Source organism: Bufo gargarizans, chromosome 7 (assembly GCF_014858855.1).
Source record: "Bufo gargarizans isolate SCDJY-AF-19 chromosome 7, ASM1485885v1, whole genome shotgun sequence".
In the NCBI taxonomy this organism is placed as follows: Eukaryota; Metazoa; Chordata; class Amphibia; order Anura; family Bufonidae; genus Bufo; species Bufo gargarizans.
The window spans coordinates 43,047,249-43,064,503 of record NC_058086.1 but is presented as its reverse complement, the minus strand read 5'-3'; the positions used below and the strand labels follow the sequence as shown (position 1 = coordinate 43,064,503).

Genomic DNA, 17,255 nt, shown 5'->3' with positions numbered 1-17,255 from the left:
CCCAAGGTCTGAACCTGGTATATTTCCAACTATCACTCAAAAAAGGAGAACCAAATATGGCGCACACTACTTGGTTACTCTAGTATACCTAGAGCGGTTGCCCATAGCAACCAATCACGGCGCTGCTGTAATTTCCTAACCAGCCTTAGAGAAATGTAATCTGAGCTCTGATTGGTCGCTGAGAACAAGCGCTTCCCTTTACTTTTGTACTACATTCTGCTCAGCGCATCCTCTAGTGGCAACAGCGATAACTACAACAATAAGGACATTCCAGCCTTCTGTGTCGAATCTGCCTGTAGGGAAGTGAAGCTGGCGGCGAATGTGCTGCTGTGATCCGGGCGCTCGCCCTTCACTGACAGGGCAGACTTTGCACACAGTCCTGCAGTCACAGGAGTGCCACTTGGCTGATGGCAGCGCTGGGGTTACACAGACTGGGGTCCCCTGTGCTGAGCCGGTGCCAGCCTGTCCTCTGCAGCTCACAGTGCTCCCTGCTCAGTACCCAGGCTGCAGCAGGGCACAGGAGGGGGGCACAGTCCTTCCCTGTCATACCAGGGGCCATCCTGCCCATCTACAGGCATGTTTATGAAGCCAACAGCAGGAACAGTGACAGGTGCAGACACAGGTGAGCCCCCACCCTGCAACTTTTATTAGTTTTAAGCTTTTTATTTTTTATTCATTATAATATACAGGATAATTATAATGTATGAGCTTCCCCTTGAAGTTCAATATTTAAAGAGCGCCCTCCTCCTTGAAATCCATGACATCAGGTCATGGAAAAGCTGGGTGACCACTGATATGAGCGCCATTCCAGCTGTCATAGGGGTCAGCACCCAGATAGAGTTGCGAGTACATTCAGGAGTCTGGAAAAGCTGGGTGACTACATGACGCATTCCCATGTTCAGACCGCGGAGCTGAATCCTCAGATCCAGAGCCGTCCCTCTGATTCCTGCCACGGATATGCGGTTTGACCCACCACTTTTCCCATTCGGAATCCGGGTCAGTTTTATCTTTCTCCATAATGTGGCTTTCAAAAATTGTAGGGATTTCCTTTGTGGTTAAGTTTCCCATGAGATATATGTGACAAAATCCAGAAAATCCTGCTGCGTCCCTATAGCCCTAAGATCACCTGGCCAAGGGACAGATTTTTTCTCTCCTCAAAGGACACAGAATTTTGCCTCAAAATTTAGATATTTGCACCGCAGGTCAAATGCAGAAATCCTCTGCATTGTGCAAGTGACCTAAATTGCATTGCCTTTTCCCCAGTAGTAGTGTTGAGCGAACTTCTGTTTTAAGTTCAGCGTCTAAAGTTCGGCTTCCGGTTAGCGGAGAATCCCGATATGGATTCCGAATACCGTTGTGGTCCGTGGTAGCAGAATCAATAATGGCCGATACGGACCACAACGGAATTCGGAATCCATATAGGGATTCTCCGCTAACCGGAAGCCGAACTTAAAACAGAAGTTTGCTCAACACTACCCAGGAGTCTTCCGTTCTTCCAGTAAGAATTTGGATGATCTCGGTCCTGAGTCACGTCCTGTGTCCCAAAGGTGGAACCTGTGATTGTTTGATGGAAGATCATGTCGCCACAAAGTCACATTTAGGACTCATGCACCAGAACGTGTGCCGGCTGGACCTGTGCCGCAGTCCGCAATGCTTGGGTGCCGACTGTAGGGCCGCCAAATGCAGACTCTGGCCCCATTAACTTGAATGGGGTTCGAGATTCGCATCCGACGGTCTGCACCACAAAAAAGTAGTGCATGCAGGATCTTTTTTGCGGTGCGGAGGCACGGATAAAACCCCACAGAAGGGCTCTGTAGCGCTGTGCCTCCGTTCCGCACTGCTCCTCCCGGATTGCGGACTCATTCGAGTGAATTCGTGGTGCAGTGCACAGGCTGGTGCCCATATATTGCCGACCCGCTGTTTGCAGGATGCAGTACGGGCATGGCTGGGTAACAGTCATGTGCATGAGCCCTTAATGTGACAGAAATAAAGGATCTGCAAAAAAAAAAGTTAGACCAACACTTCCAAAAATATGAAAAAATAGGGTGCAGCGGGTGCATGCTACCGGGGCTGCAGTGTAAAGGCAAACGGGGACTACAAGTAGCAGCACACTGCCATGCTCCATCTCTGGAATAATCCTCCCAAATCTGATGGAGAACTCCTCAGGAGAAATCAGTGCACTTCACTGTCATGTCAGGAATTACTGTAGACATGCAGCCACTCAGCTTTCCCTGACTCCTGAAAGGTAAACCTGCCTAGCCGAGCAGCCATCCATCCCTTGCTTCTTAGGCTACTTTCACACTTGCAGGAAGCCTTTTCCATCAGGCTGTTCCGGCGGAGGAACAGCCTGCCGGATCCGTGCTACCGCAAGTCCACCGTGCCGCCGGAAGTGTGAAAGTAGCCTTAGATTCTGGTGTTAACCTCATGTGAGAATTACAGTGGGATCATATTGGTTGTCACCCAACTTTCCCAGGCTTGTGAATGGCGAGCCTGTCTAATTGGGCGGCAGTCCATCTCTTGCTCCCAGGAACGTTGGTCGAGCAGCCGGTGGGCCTACAGGTTGCCCACAACAGGATGTCATTGATTTGTGAACCAAATGCATCAGGAGCACAAATCTCTATCTTGTCCTGATTGCTACAATGTATCAGTGCAGGTAAGATGCATCAGTCTGGAGTCCAGGGTGTTCACCTTACAAAGGATTGTCTAGGTGTAATTTTAGCAAACCCTCAAGTTGTAGGTCTGCATGGGGTTTTGGCCATGGTAAGCAAGAGCTTTTCATTCACTGACGGCAAGCAGAGATCTCCAAGATGGTGCAAAGTCTAAGCACAAATTGTATTAGAATGTAGTAGAGCTTCCTATGGCACAGTGATCCATTGTGAAGTTGTGATTTTATTTTTTTTCTCCAGATACACGGAATTACTGGAAAAGGTTAAATTAGGAGGAGGCGAGAATGCGATTCTACGGCATACCCAGAGGAACAAAAAGCTGCTGGTGCGGGAGCGGCTGAAGAGGCTCCTGGATGATGAGACCTTCCTGGAACTATCGCCATTTGCAGGGCTTGGTCTGCCGTACGGTGACGTCCCCTCTGCCGGGTGCCTTACTGGTGAGACCCTTAGGATAGATGCATTGCTTATATGAGGGTTCTCCTCCCCCGAGAGGAGTTGGAATGAAATGGTGGTCACACAGGTGCACCTCCACTGCAGCGTGACCACCACTTCATTCAATATCTATAGGGCTGACAGAGATAACGGAGATAGCCGAGATCTGAACGCCGCTGTCCCCACTAATCCTCTAGACCTGAATGGAGCTGCAGGACCCCAGTTTATAGACCACCTGTTTAATACTGGTGGTCCAAGTAGCAGGACCCCTCTCCTCATGGATCCTTCAAAGTGGACAATCACTTTAGTATCAAATGTCAATTGCAAAGATGTAAATACTCGTAGCTGATGTTTAAGCACATCCTCATATACCAGGTTGAAGCGCGTCAGCCATCTGCGTCTCCTGTTATGGATTTGGATGCTGAACTCTTTTCCACTTTTACCATCATCATATGTTTTTATGGATGTTCTCTGTGTCTTGTAGGCATTGGGAAGATCTGTGGGATCTGGTGCATGTTTATTGCTAATGATGCCACGGTGAAAGGGGGCACCGCTTATCCCATATCCGTCAAGAAGCAGCTGCGCGCTCAGGAGATTGCCATACAGAACAGGCTGCCCACAGTGTACTTGGTGGACAGCGGAGGCGCCTTCCTGCCTCTTCAGGTATCACGTCCAGTCTCATCGTTCACCTGTCCCGCTCACACAGCTGAGAGTTTGTTACAGTTGTGTTCAGTCTAGAGAATCCTCTGTGAGCTAATCAGTCAGGACCCTGATACATTGTAGCAAAGTACCAGAGAGCAATGTGTCTAGCTGATGTGTCGAGATCACAGACACTTGTGTAGATTTGTATAAAGAATAAAAAGTTTTTATCTTTTTTTCGGGAACAACACAACCAATTTTTTACAAGACAGGTAGGTATCATTTTAATCAGCAGGATCAACCCTACCTGATAGTATGTGTGTCTTATTAGAGTTCATCCTGCTGACAGATCCCCTTTAAGGTATTGTCCAGCCTTAGAGCCAACAGCCCTGGGGTCCTAATATGTGTCCCTGGACATAAAAAAACCCGGACCTACCTGTGTGCGGTGTCGCCGCTGCTCTGTTCCTGCAGGATCAGCAAGCGGCTTGGTCCTGTCAATCACAGGCCTCAGCGGTCACAAATGATTTGGGTTTCTTATGTTCAGGGGCACAAGGTAGGCCCTTCAACGCCTTAAAGCAGACAACCTCCTTTCCGGATGTTTCCACAGTGCCATGTAGGTTTTTGCAGATGCCATCATTGTTTGAGTGCAGGTAGGTGTAGTCGTAGGTTGGCGCAGATCTTGGTACCCGATGATTGTGTATAATAGATCTAATTTCTGTATCTTGTTTTCCGTCCACAGGCTCAGCTGTTTCCCGACAAGGAGCACGGTGGGCGGACGTTCTATAATGAAGCCATAATGTCAGCTATGAAAATACCTCAGGTACGAGCAGCTTCATCATTTCCCTGTCACTGGGTGTAGATCATCCCATTTTCCAGATGACTGTACTGGAACCAGTATAATCAGATACCATACTGCTATGATGTGCTGCAGGTGGCTGTGGTGTGCGGCTCGTGTACAGCAGGGGGCGCTTACATCCCAACCATGGCAGAAGAGACAGTCATCGTAGACCAGATAGGAACTATATTTTTAGCCGGACCCCCGCTAGTTAAAGCCGCCACAGGTGAGGATGTCACTGCAGAAGACCTTGGCGGAGCAAAGCTGCACTCCAGGTAAAAGCACTTCACACCTTACAATAGTCCCTGTGGACGGATGTCACAATCTGTCTGCCCTGCCCCTCCAATCCTTGTGGCCATATGGATGCACCCATACACGATGTGGTGGACCGCGTTAACCACAGGCCGATTTCTACCAGTTAGGGCTCATGCACACGACCGTATGCCCTCCGAGACATACGGTCTGTGAGCGGGCCATATGTCCCGGAGCGGCATACATTGTGCGCATGGGAGCGCGCAGCATCATAGGTTACTATAATGCTGTGCTCATCGGGCTGCCCGTGGGGCTATTGTCCTGCACTCATAATATCATATAAGTGCGGGACAATAGTCCCGCGGGCGGCCCGATGCGCACATCATAGTAACCTATAATGCTGTGCGCTCCCATGCTCACAATGTATGCCGCTCCGGGACATATGGCCCGCTCACAGACCGTATGTCCCGGAGGGCATACGGTCGTGTGCATGAGCCCTTAGGCCCCTTTCACACGGGCGAGATTTCCGTGCGGGTGCGATGCGTGAGTTGAACGCATTGCACCCGCACTGAATCCTGACCCATTCATTTCTATGGGGCTGTGCACATGAGCGGTGATTTTCACGCAACACTTATGCGTTGCGTGAAAATCGCAGCATGTTCTATATTCTGCGTTTTTCACGTAACGCAGGTCCCATAGAAATGAATGGGGTTGCGTGAAAATCGCAAGCATCCGCAAGCAAGTGCGGATGCGGTGCGATTTCCACGCATGGGTTCTAGGTGACAGTCTATTCACTGTATTATTTTCCCTTATAACATGGTTATAAGGGAAAATAATAGCATTCTGACTACAGAATGCTTAGTATAATAGTGCTGGGAGGGTTAAAAAAAATAAAAAAGTTAACTCACCTTATCCCCATGATCGCCTAGTTCCCGGTCGGTCTCTTCTTTAGCTGTGACTAAAGGACCTGTGGTGATGTCAGATCACATGCTCCATCACCATGGTGATGGACCATGTGATTGGAGCATGTGATCTGACATCACCAAAGGTCATTCAGCCCAAGCCCACAGCTAAAGAACAGACCGACCGGGAACTACACGATCATGGGGATAAGGTGAGTTAACGTTTTTATTATTTTTTTAACCCTTCCAGCGCTATTATACTAAGCATTCTGTATTCAGAATGCTATTATTTTCCCTTATAACCATGTTATAAGGGAAAATAATAGAATCTACAGAACATCAATCCCAAGCCCGAACTTCTTTGAAGAAGTTCGGGTTTGGGTACCAAACATGCGCGATTTTTCTCACGCGAGTGCAAAACGCATGACAATGTTTTGCACTCGCGCGGAAAAATCGCGGGTGTTTCCGCAACGCACCCGCACATTTTTCCGCAACGCCCGTGTGAAACCAGCCTTACTCAGATGCACCTATACTTGCTGTGGTGTGCAAGTACAGGTGCACCCTTGTAATTAACGGTAATGCGTATGCATTTAGTGCAGCTCGCCCGCAGCGTGTAAGGGCACCCTTAGGTGCTAGAAGTGTCGGTTCTGTTGCCGGTAGCAGCTGTGGTTTTGGCTGCAATGTAACGCCTAAACAGAAGGGGACGAAACCTGAATAATTTGTGTGGTCCTATGCAAAGAGGCATCTCCCAAGAAAGAGCGCCACCTATTGGAAGTGGCACCCTATGAGTCAAGATCCCACTTTCCAACAAGCCTTGGGATTTGACAAGAGAATAAAGCCAAGCCAGATATCCTTCCGAAGACGCCCGTTTCGGGGTGCTTGCCCCTCATCAGTACGGAGTAGTATTTTGGCGCAGTGCGATGCCTTGGAAGCGACTTAGGCAGAGTGCTGAACCTCCTTAAAGAGACCAGTCCAGTCCTGTGTGGAGTCTTCCTGGAAGTACTCTGTGGTATGGAGACTTAATGGCAATGCCAGGGAGATACCACTTTGCATATTTGTTTCCCATGGTGCATTGCTGCATACCTGGAGCACTTCCAGTAGGTCTTCATGCAGGACTGGTCTCTTTAACCCCTTTGCTACCAGCGCCATACATGTACGGTGCTGAAGCGAAGTGCAAACATGGCGTCCAGTCACGCCTGCAGCGGGCGTCTTGGCCGGCAGGTCTCCGCTGTTTCAGCAGAGACCCACGGCTAATGACTGCGACCAGCAATAATGCCGATCGCGGTCATTAAAGCCTACAGATACCTTGATCAAGTGAGATCATGGCATCTAAAGGGTGAAAAACCCGGAAGCCCGCTCTTCCGGGCTTCTCTGCGGCCAATTAGGATGCCGGTAATTGAATTCAATGCGCTTGCTCTACCTGAAATGAGCAATTCTGATTGTGGGTGAAAACTCAAAAACAAAAAAACCTCGGGTATCCTAAGGGTTTAGGGGATTCAGCCCCCTGCCTAAACGTCTGTGTCGTCATGAAACCTTCTTCCTTCTCTGCCCAGAGTCAGCGGCTGTGTTGATCATTTTGCTTCCACGGAGTCCGACGCCTACAACTGCGCCCGAATGATTATCTCCACCTTAAACTTTGACCCTGAGCCGGAGGACGGAGCACAGTATGAGGACCCTGCATATAACCCTGAGGAGTTAGCCGGACTGGCGCCTCGTGATTACACTCACACTCTGGACGTTAAACTGGTGAGTTTTATCATGAGGTGAGTAATAATATATAATCGCCAGGAGGTTTAGGGTGCGTTCACATCGCGTTTTTCCCATCCGTTTAACGTATACAAAACCTAGGCCTCAGACTGGTGCCATTCAGTGGTATCTGTTCATCATAGAGTTCCATTGTGTAAAATTTTTAAAAAAGTATATATATATATTTTTTTTATCGGACGGTGCAGGATACAAGAACATGTTGAGCTGCGTTTATGTATTATTATTTTTTTCTAACGTATATGTCAAACGGAGGCATAAAACGTCATGTGAACCCAGCCTTATACAGCTGAAAACCCGAGTCCACGTGCCTAAAAGTAACAGGTCAACCCCTTGGCACCATACAGTTACAGCACTGGTGCTATGTAGTTGGTGCCAAGGGTTGTAAGTGTGCGGTACAGGCGCTGTGTCTGCACCATCTTCTGTGGTTGTTGGCTGTATACACTCTGCTGCAACAGCTGGGATTGGAGATGACTCCGATCCTGGTCATTTAATGCCACTGTCGGTAGCGACCGCAGCAACAAAGTGATTAGAAGGATAGTCTGCCGTGTATAAATGCCTATTGGACCCTGCCAAGACAGGACCTAATAAGCTGCCTGCCAGTCCAGGGCCCTAAAACGTCATCCTATTGCTGCTGATTCTCTGCCTGTACTTGCTGTGGTGCATTGTGGGAGATAACATGTCTACAGCACTGTGACTGATTCCACATAGCATCCAGTCTGCAATCATATCACAGCAAAATGCCTGCAAATCTGCTCATTATACATCTAGTAAATGTGTGCTCACTAGTGCAGCTTAAAGGGATTGTCCCATCGCAATTTATCCCCTATCCACAGGTGGGACCCATAAAGTTGGATGGGGTGGCAGACCCCGCCAATCAGACGTATCCTATCTTCTATGAATAGGGGATAAGTTCTCATCAGACAGCCCCTTTAACATTAGCGTTTACCCCTAGGTTGCCATGTTTCTAGAAGGCAGATTTTTACTATTTACGTGCTATATAGTATGTTTGTTATCCATTGATATTATATTATCTGCAGATACTGAGCCGACTGGTGGATGGCAGTAAGCTGCTGGAATTCAAAGCCGACTACGGAACTACATTAGTAACCGGATTTGCTTCGGTTGAAGGGTAAGACTTTTCCTGAGTATTCTCTACACTGAGGGTGGGACTCCTGAAGAGATGATAAAAGTAATAATAACAATATCATAAAAGGCCTAGAATTACTGAACAGTCAGACAGGAAACTTCTGCTACTCAATTAGTATTTTATTCTTCACCATAGTAAAGAGTGTTAGTTATTATATTCTTGTACATAGGGGGCAGTATTATAGTAGTTATATTCCTGTACATAGGAGCAGTATTATAGTAGTTATATTCTTGTACATAGGAGGCAGTATTATAGTAGTTATATTCTTGTACATAGGAGGCAGTATTATAGTAGTTATATTCTTGTACATAGGAGGCAGTATTATAGTAGTTATATTCGTATACATAGGAGCAGTATTATAGTAGTTATACTCTTGTACATAGGAGCAGTATTGTAGCAGTTATATTCTTGTACATAGGAGCAGTATTATAGTAGTTATATTCTTGTACATAGGAGCAGTATTATAGTAGTTATATTCTTGTACATAGGAGCAGTATTATAGTAGTTATATTCTTGTACATAGGAGCAGTATTATAGTAGTTATATTCTTGTACATAGAAGCAGTATTGTAGTTATATTCTTGTACATAGGAGCAGTATTATAGTAGTTATATTCTTGTACATAGGGGCAGTATTATAGTAGTTATATTCTTGTACATAGGAGCAGTATTATAGTAGTTATATTCTTGTACATAGGAGCAGTATTATAGTAGTTATATTCTTGTACATAGAGCAGTATTATAGTAGTTATATTCTTGTACATAGGAGCAGTATTATAGTAGTTATATTCTTGTACATAGGAGGCAGTATTATAGTAGTTATATTCTTGTACATAGGAGCAGTATTATAGTAGTTATATTCTTGTACATAGGAGCAGTATTATAGTAGTTATATTCTTGTACATAGGAGCAGTATTATAGTAGTTATATTCTTGTACATAGGAGCAGTATTATAGTAGTTATATTCTTGTACATAGGAGGCAGTATTATAGTAGTTATATTCTTGTACATAGGAGCAGTATTATAGTAGTTATATTCTTGTACATAGGAGCAGTATTATAGTAGTTATATTCTTGTACATAGGAGGCAGTATTATAGTAGTTATATTCTTGTACATAGGAGGCAGTATTATAGTAGTTATATTCTTGTACATAGGAGCAGTATTATAGTAGTTATATTCTTGTACATAGGAGCAGTATTATAGTAGTTATATTCTTGTACATAGGAGCAGTATTATAGTAGTTATATTCTTGTACATAGAGCAGTATTATAGTAGTTATATTCTTGTACATAGGAGCAGTATTATAGTAGTTATATTCTTGTACATAGAAGCAGTATTGTAGCAGTTATATTCTTGTACATAGGAGCAGTATTATAGTAGTTATATTCTTGTACATAGAAGCAGTATTGTAGCAGTTATATTCTTGTACATAGGAGCAGTAATATAGTAGTTATATTCTTGTACATAGGAGCAGTATTATAGTAGTTATATTCTTGTACATAGGAGCAGTATTATAGTAGTTATATTCTTGTACATAAGAGCAGTATTATAGTAAGTTATATTCTTGTACATAGGAACAGTATTATAGTAGTTATATTCTTGTACATAGGAGCAGTATTATAGTAGTTATATTCTTGTACATAGGAGCAGTATTATAGTAGTTATATTCTTGTACATAGGAGCAGTATTATAGTAGTTATATTCTTGTACATAGGAGCAGTATTATAGTAGTTATATTCTTGTACATAGGAGCAGTATTATAGTAGTTATATTCTTGTACATAGGAGGCAGTATTATAGTAGTTATATTCTTGTACATAGGAGCAGTATTATAGTAGTTATATTCTTGTACATAGGAGCAGTATTATAGTAGTTATATTCTTGTACATAGGAACAGTATTATAGTAGTTATATTCTTGTACATAGGAGCAGTATTATAGTAGTTATATTCTTGTACATAGGAGGCAGTATTATAGTAGTTATATTCTTGTACATAGGAGGCAGTATTATAGTAGTTATATTCTTGTACATAGGAGCAGTATTATAGTAGTTATATTCTTGTACATAGGAGCAGTATTATAGTAGTTATATTCTTGTACATAGGGGGCAGTATTATAGCAGTTATATTCTTGTATATATGAGCAGTATTACAGTAGTTATATTCTTGTACATAGGAGGCAGTATTATAGTAGTTATATTCTTGTACATAGGAACAGTATTATAGTAGTTATATTCTTGTACATAGGAGGCAGTATTATAGTAGTTATATTCTTGTACATAGGAGGCAGTATTATAGTAGTTATATTCTTGTACATAGGAGGCAGTATTATAGTAGTTATATTCTTGTACATAGGAGGCAGTATTATAGTAGTTATATTCTTGTACATAGGAGGCAGTATTATAGTAGTTATATTCTTGTACATAGGAGGCAGTATTATAGTAGTTATATTTTTGTACATAGGAGGCAGTATTATAGTAGTTATATTCTTGTACATAGAAGCAGTATTATAGTAGTTATATTGTACATAAGAGCAGTATTATAGCAGTTATTTTCTTGTACATAGGAGCAGTATTATAGTAGTTATATTCTTGTACATAGGAGCAGTATTATAGTAGTTATATTCCTGTACATAGGAGGCAGTATTATAGTAGTTATATTCCTGTACATAGGGGGCAGTATTATAGCAGTTGTATTCTTGTATATATGAGCAGTATTATAGTAGTTATATTCTTGTACATAGGAGGCAGTATTATAGTAGTTATATTCTTGTATATAGGAGGCAGTATTATATTTTGGTACATAGGGGGTAGTAATTAGTAATTATATGCTTGGTGTTTGTCATAAAAATATATATATTCTGCATTGTTTTGTTTTCCTTTTCAGTAATTTGGTTGGAGTTGTCGCTAGCAATGGAGACCTGACCCATGACGCGTCTCTAAAAGGAAGCCATTTTGTACAAATCTGTAACCAGCGCAATATTCCTTTGCTGTTTCTTCAGAACACAACTTCTCAGGATCACTTGCCTTCAAGTGTATCAAAGGTAAAGTCTTAGGTTGACGCGGCTGAGAACTTCTCCGAGAGTTACCATAGTAAAAAAAATAACCATTTGTTTTCCAGGCAGAACTGCTTTCAAACAGATTAAAAGCTCAGGCCTCAATGATCGCTGCTGTAGCTTGTGCCACAGTGCCGAAAATGACGGTGGTGATTGGTGGCTGCCATGGAGGAGAGAGCTTTGCCATGGTATGGAAAACCGCTGGGGGTAATAATCCTGTCTTTACAGTTATCTTTTCTCTTTTACTCTGCCATGTTTGGGACCCGATAGGTGCCAGATTATCAGTGACTCTGGATTATTGCACGATCACAGAAAGTGTATCAAGCTCGTATTCCTAGAGACGCTCCAGGAAATAATCTGCTACAGCAGTGTCTCTATCAGAGATAGTTATCTCAATCTTCTCCACAATATGTTTGCAATTCTGCAACGGAAAGAACTGATGGATTATGAGGCTGGATTATCAAATGCTGGATTAAAATGTCAGTATTTTCTTTTCATATAATAAAGATATATATTTTTTTATATAATATTGGGCAGCTGCTAAGCTTCAGACGCCTTACTGTCCTCCCTGCCGCAACCAGTCAAGACTATGCCCTTCCCCGTAAGTAAAGCTGGTAACTGCCGACATAAACGCCAGCTGTCTTCTCGATGCCCCCATATGCATGCATGCTTGGCCTTGTCGAGGATGCATGTGTTTTGAATAGAAGTGTGTAGTAAGCCTCTGCCATACACCTCTTATCTTACTGAGAACAAAAGGATTGAGGATTTTGAAATCCAACATACCCGACCCTTCTCTAACTCAACATCGGTCATAGGAGGAGATGAGCTGGAAGGCCCCCATACACCTTAGATGGTTGGCAGAGATTCATGGGTTCAGCTGATGTACGTCTGTGGGTATGGCCAGCTTTAGTTAGTCAGTGTTCATATCTGCATAGGGTATTCCGGTATTCTGTTCAGGCAGAGAAGCAGAATACTGGGATAGCCATATCCGGGATAGCCAAACACTGCCGGGGCCCCCTGGATCTCCATTCACTTTAATAGGATCAGTCGGGTTTCTGGCAGAAGAATACTGATGTCTGCCCTTTAGGAGATAAGAGGGTGTCACCACCCAAAAAAGGGATAACCTATGATTTTCCTCAAAAACCTCCACTACCCTTGTCTATAAATTGTCTGGTATTCAAATGAGTGAGCTGCAGTACCAGGCAAAGCCATGGATGAGAGTGGCGCTGTCTGCAATGCACAGGGACCGACCGCGTGCCCGCCGCCTGCGGATGTGAACCCATTCACTTGAATGGGATCCATCATCCGCATCTCATAAAAAGTACTGCATGCACTCCTTTTTTTTCGGTGCAGAGACGCAAACAGAAACCCCACAGAAGCACTCCGTAGTGCCTCTGTTCCGCACCACACCGTATCTTCCGGATTGTGGACCCAATCAAGTGAATGGTTCCATATCCATGATACGGTGCCCATATATCGTGGACCAGCTGTTTGCGGGACGCAATACGGGAACGGACCTGCTACGGTCGTGTGCATAAGGCCTTTCTGTGAGAAATTTGACTTTTTTTTTTTTTTTTTTTTTTTTTTCTCTCTCATATTGTACAATCCCTTTAAAATTGCCTCCACTAGGAAATTTCAGATCATGTACTTGTGACTACTTGTTGCATTTAGTTTGATGACACAAATTAATTTTTATTTTTTTAAGTGCGGGAGATCATATGAACCAAATTTTTTGTTCCTGTGGCCGAATGCAAGAATTGGTCTGGTGGACGCAGCCAGGTTTTCATGGAGCGATCAGAAGGATGAAGGTTGGACGGATGAGACAGAATTCAGAGCTCAGCTGAGCAGGTAAGAGGTTTGGTGACGTCACGTATCTTTGCTCAGGGCAACCAATCGCACTTCAGCTCTTACTCCATTCCTGATTATTACAAATGTTGTATTAATATTTTAGGAAAAATCTTTAATCCGGCATTAATTGGACCTGACAGGTAGCGGATTAGGAGATGGATTCATTCAGATGGTCATAGAAGACTATGTAAAAGTCTTAGGGCTCTTTCACACAAGGGGATCCCATGCGGGTAATCCACTGCGTGAAAGAGAGCCAAGCCCCGTTCCGGACAGCAGAGACACAGAGCATTAACATGACTGATAACGCTCCGTGCCTCTCTGTGACTTTTTTACTACAAAATCATGGTGACAACTTTATCTCACTGTGATTTTTGAAGTAAAAAGGTCACAGAGAGGCAAAAAGCATGATCAATCATGTTAATGCTCCGGGTCTCTGCTGTCCGGAACGGGGCTTGGCTCTCTTTCACGCAGTGGATTACCCGCACGGCATCCGCTCGTATGAAAGAGCCCTTAAGGGTAAGGGACTTTCTGGAGTATTAGTTCCACTGTAGATGGATAGTTAAAATCCGATTCACTGGGACCAGAGGGTTGCCGGATTATCAAATATTCTGGATTAGCAGGACATCTCAAAGTGCACAGTATGCCACTAGTCGTGTGCTTCTGATCCAATGCAATCCACCACGATATTCCAGTTCTGGATTATCAGACTATATACATTACCTGATGCCGCATTAAAGGATTTATCATAGTTTTGTATAATAGATTACACTTAAAGGGGTGGTCCATAATCAGAATAAGGAGTTTGTCCACAGCTGTGTTTGGTATTCACTTGTATGGGGTTGAGCTGCAATACCATCCACAGCCATGGACAAGAGGGGCGCTGTTTCTCTTTAAAAGCAGACTTTTTTCAATTCTTTGGTTTTCAGAAGTTACTGCTGACACCATCTTTGGCAGTTGCCAATGCAGCTACAAGAAATCACTAGGGTTTAATAGCATTCTGCTGTTTTAAAGGCTAAGTTGTCGATATCAGATTAGCAAGGGTCTAACTCCTGACACATCTACCAATCGGTTGTTTGAACAGGCTCCATTTAAAGGGATACTCCCACCTGGGATATTGATGGCACATCGCTAGGATATGCTATCAATGCCATATAGGTGCAGGTCCCACTTCTATGTCCCGAATGGGTTCCCAAAGTGAACACCGAGCAGCTGCGCATGTGCCGCCACCTTCCATTCACTGCTTTGGGAGTTGCAAAAATTGCCAAGCACTGACTGAACTATTTCTGGCATTGAGAGGTAGCCGCTCTCGCACTGTGCGCTTTCCATTCACTGCTGTGGGACTTTTGAAAATAGCCAACTGTGCTCGCTCAGCTACGGTATTTTCAGATCTCCCATAGTGATGAAAGGAGAGCCATGCTGCACATGCGCTCTCCCGCACTTCAGGGGCCTAGCAGGTCACACCTATCTGACATCGATGGCATAGGCTAGCGTTAGTGCTGCAGTACCACCCATGGCCACTACACCGTGTACGGTGCTGCCACGTTTTGTTGCATGTTGCTGCAGATCGTTGGACCCCCACCCCACCACTTTATCTGATATTTCCTTAAAGATTATTTAAAGAAACACTGCTCTAATCAGTAATAATTCATGTATTGACTCATTATTAAGGGGTTGTCAGGGAATGCATCTTTTCTAACAGGTGCCCTCAGCCTCCCTTACTGTAAGGATCGTACTTGCCTCCTGCATCTCCATCTTCCGGTCCAGGGTTTGTTTTCTTACTCCCCAGCACGGGCAGGATCATCTGAAGAGAATCCAGGTGACCATGCCGGGGGAACAAACCCTGGACCGGAAGATGGAGACGCAGAGGATCAGAGTGGCGGGGGCAGGCTGCGGGCACCTGTTAGTGGTCTGTTTCTGGTCAACTCCTTTAAATTTCTCTTAGACTGAAGGAGGAAAGTTCAGCGTTTTACTCATCGGCCAGGCTCTGGGATGATGGCGTGATCTTACCTCAGGACACCAGACGGGTGAGGATTTGCATTAAATATATATGTTTAGGGCTTGTCCATGTGATTCCTGCTTCACCCTCGCAGCCATGTTAGTTCTATATCTGGAAGTTATGGCTCCAATACTTAACCACTGCCACTGCATCCCCTCTGGCTTGAATGCTGTGTATATTTGTGTGTGAACATTGATGTAAATCCACAGAACGTGGAACAATGTTGTCACTGGAATCGGCAGTGCAGCCTCAGGCTCTGGGCCTGTACCCTCCAGCGATCATTGCTCAGCATAGAAATAAAATAACAAAAAGCAGTTTTTAAATTTTTTGTTATGGTGCTTTTTTTTTTAAAGGGAATCTGATGCTTTTTTTTTTGTGCCAGATTTTGCTCCTGCAAGTGTCCAGGAGGTGGCGCTACACTATGTAGTGCACTCTTTGCTTTGCTCTGTTTTACCGTCCTCCCCTGGTTGGATGCTACAGTTGACACTTAGTGGGAAGAAGCTTAATGTAGAGAACGCTTCACAGTGAAGGCTCCGCCGCCTGGGCACTTGCAGGAGCAGAACCTGGCAGAATAAACAGTCTGATTCAGCCTACTCCTGATGATATCAACTTCACAGAAATCACGTTTCTCCTGCCCCGTTCGGTGCAGGTTAGCATGGTCAAAACTGCTGACAAGAAGTGGTTTGGTTTGATTTTGCTTTCTCTTTTAGGTTGTAGGCAAGTGCTTGAAAATCATTCGCCAACAAAATTATGAACGAGTCACTTTCCATAGATCTCCGCTGCTGAGGATGTAACGAGTGCGTTGTAGAAAAAAAACATGTAAATATTTTAACAGAATCTTTATAAATTCCATTGTGCCTTTTTTTTTTTGTATAATAAATTAAAATGTAACAGGAATGAATGGTGTCTGTCAATTATCTGTCTAATTGTCACTTAAAGCAGTGTTTCCCAACCAGTGTGCCTCCAGCTGTTGCAAAACTACAACTCCCAGCATGCCCGCACAGCCAAAGGCTGTGCGGGCAGGCTGGGAGTTGTAGTTTTGCAACAGCTGGAGGTACACTGGTTGGGAAACACTGACTTAAATGCAATTTGCTGAAGTGAGACAACCCCTTTGTCATGTAGAGGAAGTTAATACAAGGAACTTACTAATGTATTGTCCATATTGCTTCATTTTTGCATCGTATTATACACTGCTCGTTTCCAGGGGTTACGACCACCCTGAAATACAACAGTGGTGGCCGTGCTTGCACATTTTAGGAAAAAGCATCTGGCCACCACTGCTGGATTTCAGGGTGGTCGTAACCATGGAAACACGGAGCAGTGTATAATGTGATGGGAAAATGAATCCAGCCAGCAAAGGAGGCAATGTGGACAATACATTAGTAAGTGCCTTGTATTCACTTTCTCTACATGATAAATGCCATTTGCTGAATTGACACAACCCCTATAAACCAGGATGAAATGATTTATAAGCTCCGGGAGTAGGTAAGTGACACTGCTAAATAAAGTGAACCCATCTCCTCTGCCGAGATCTGTTTTAGTAACTACTTGCAATATCAATTCCGGAGCATCTGTTCTTATGACTGTATATTGTACCATTCCTATTTTATTCCTTTATTTAGAAGTTATGAATTAATTGCTAGCAGATTGCATTGAAGGTCCAGATGGGTGTTATCAGTTGGGGGGGTTTCCCTGCCGTCTGACACGCCAGCCTTCATTG

At 44.1% G+C, this 17,255-nt stretch overlaps 1 protein-coding gene across 2 annotated transcripts in view; it reads left to right on the top strand.

Moving 5' to 3' along the window:
• The first annotated feature begins 326 nt into the window (after positions 1–326).
• Positions 327–17,255, top strand: part of LOC122943686 (biotin-dependent 3-methylcrotonyl-coenzyme A carboxylase beta1 subunit-like) — a 28,544-nt gene continuing 11,615 nt past the window's right edge. Inside the window, exons 1-12 of one of the 2 annotated variants that reach the window (XM_044301610.1) lie at positions 327–622; positions 2,907–3,103; positions 3,583–3,761; positions 4,477–4,557; positions 4,669–4,847; positions 7,280–7,472; positions 8,531–8,622; positions 11,523–11,679; positions 11,757–11,879; positions 13,397–13,539; positions 15,482–15,563; positions 16,246–16,354. In XM_044301610.1, coding sequence (XP_044157545.1) covers positions 408–622; positions 2,907–3,103; positions 3,583–3,761; positions 4,477–4,557; positions 4,669–4,847; positions 7,280–7,472; positions 8,531–8,622; positions 11,523–11,679; positions 11,757–11,879; positions 13,397–13,539; positions 15,482–15,563; positions 16,246–16,329 — 1,725 coding nt within the window. In that variant the 5' untranslated portion in view covers positions 327–407 and the 3' untranslated portion in view covers positions 16,330–16,354. Of the gene's footprint in view, positions 623–2,906; positions 3,104–3,582; positions 3,762–4,476; positions 4,558–4,668; positions 4,848–7,279; positions 7,473–8,530; positions 8,623–11,522; positions 11,680–11,756; positions 11,899–13,396; positions 13,540–15,481; positions 15,564–16,245; positions 16,355–17,255 lie in introns of those variants that run through there. The other variant, XR_006390888.1, reaches the window with a different exon arrangement.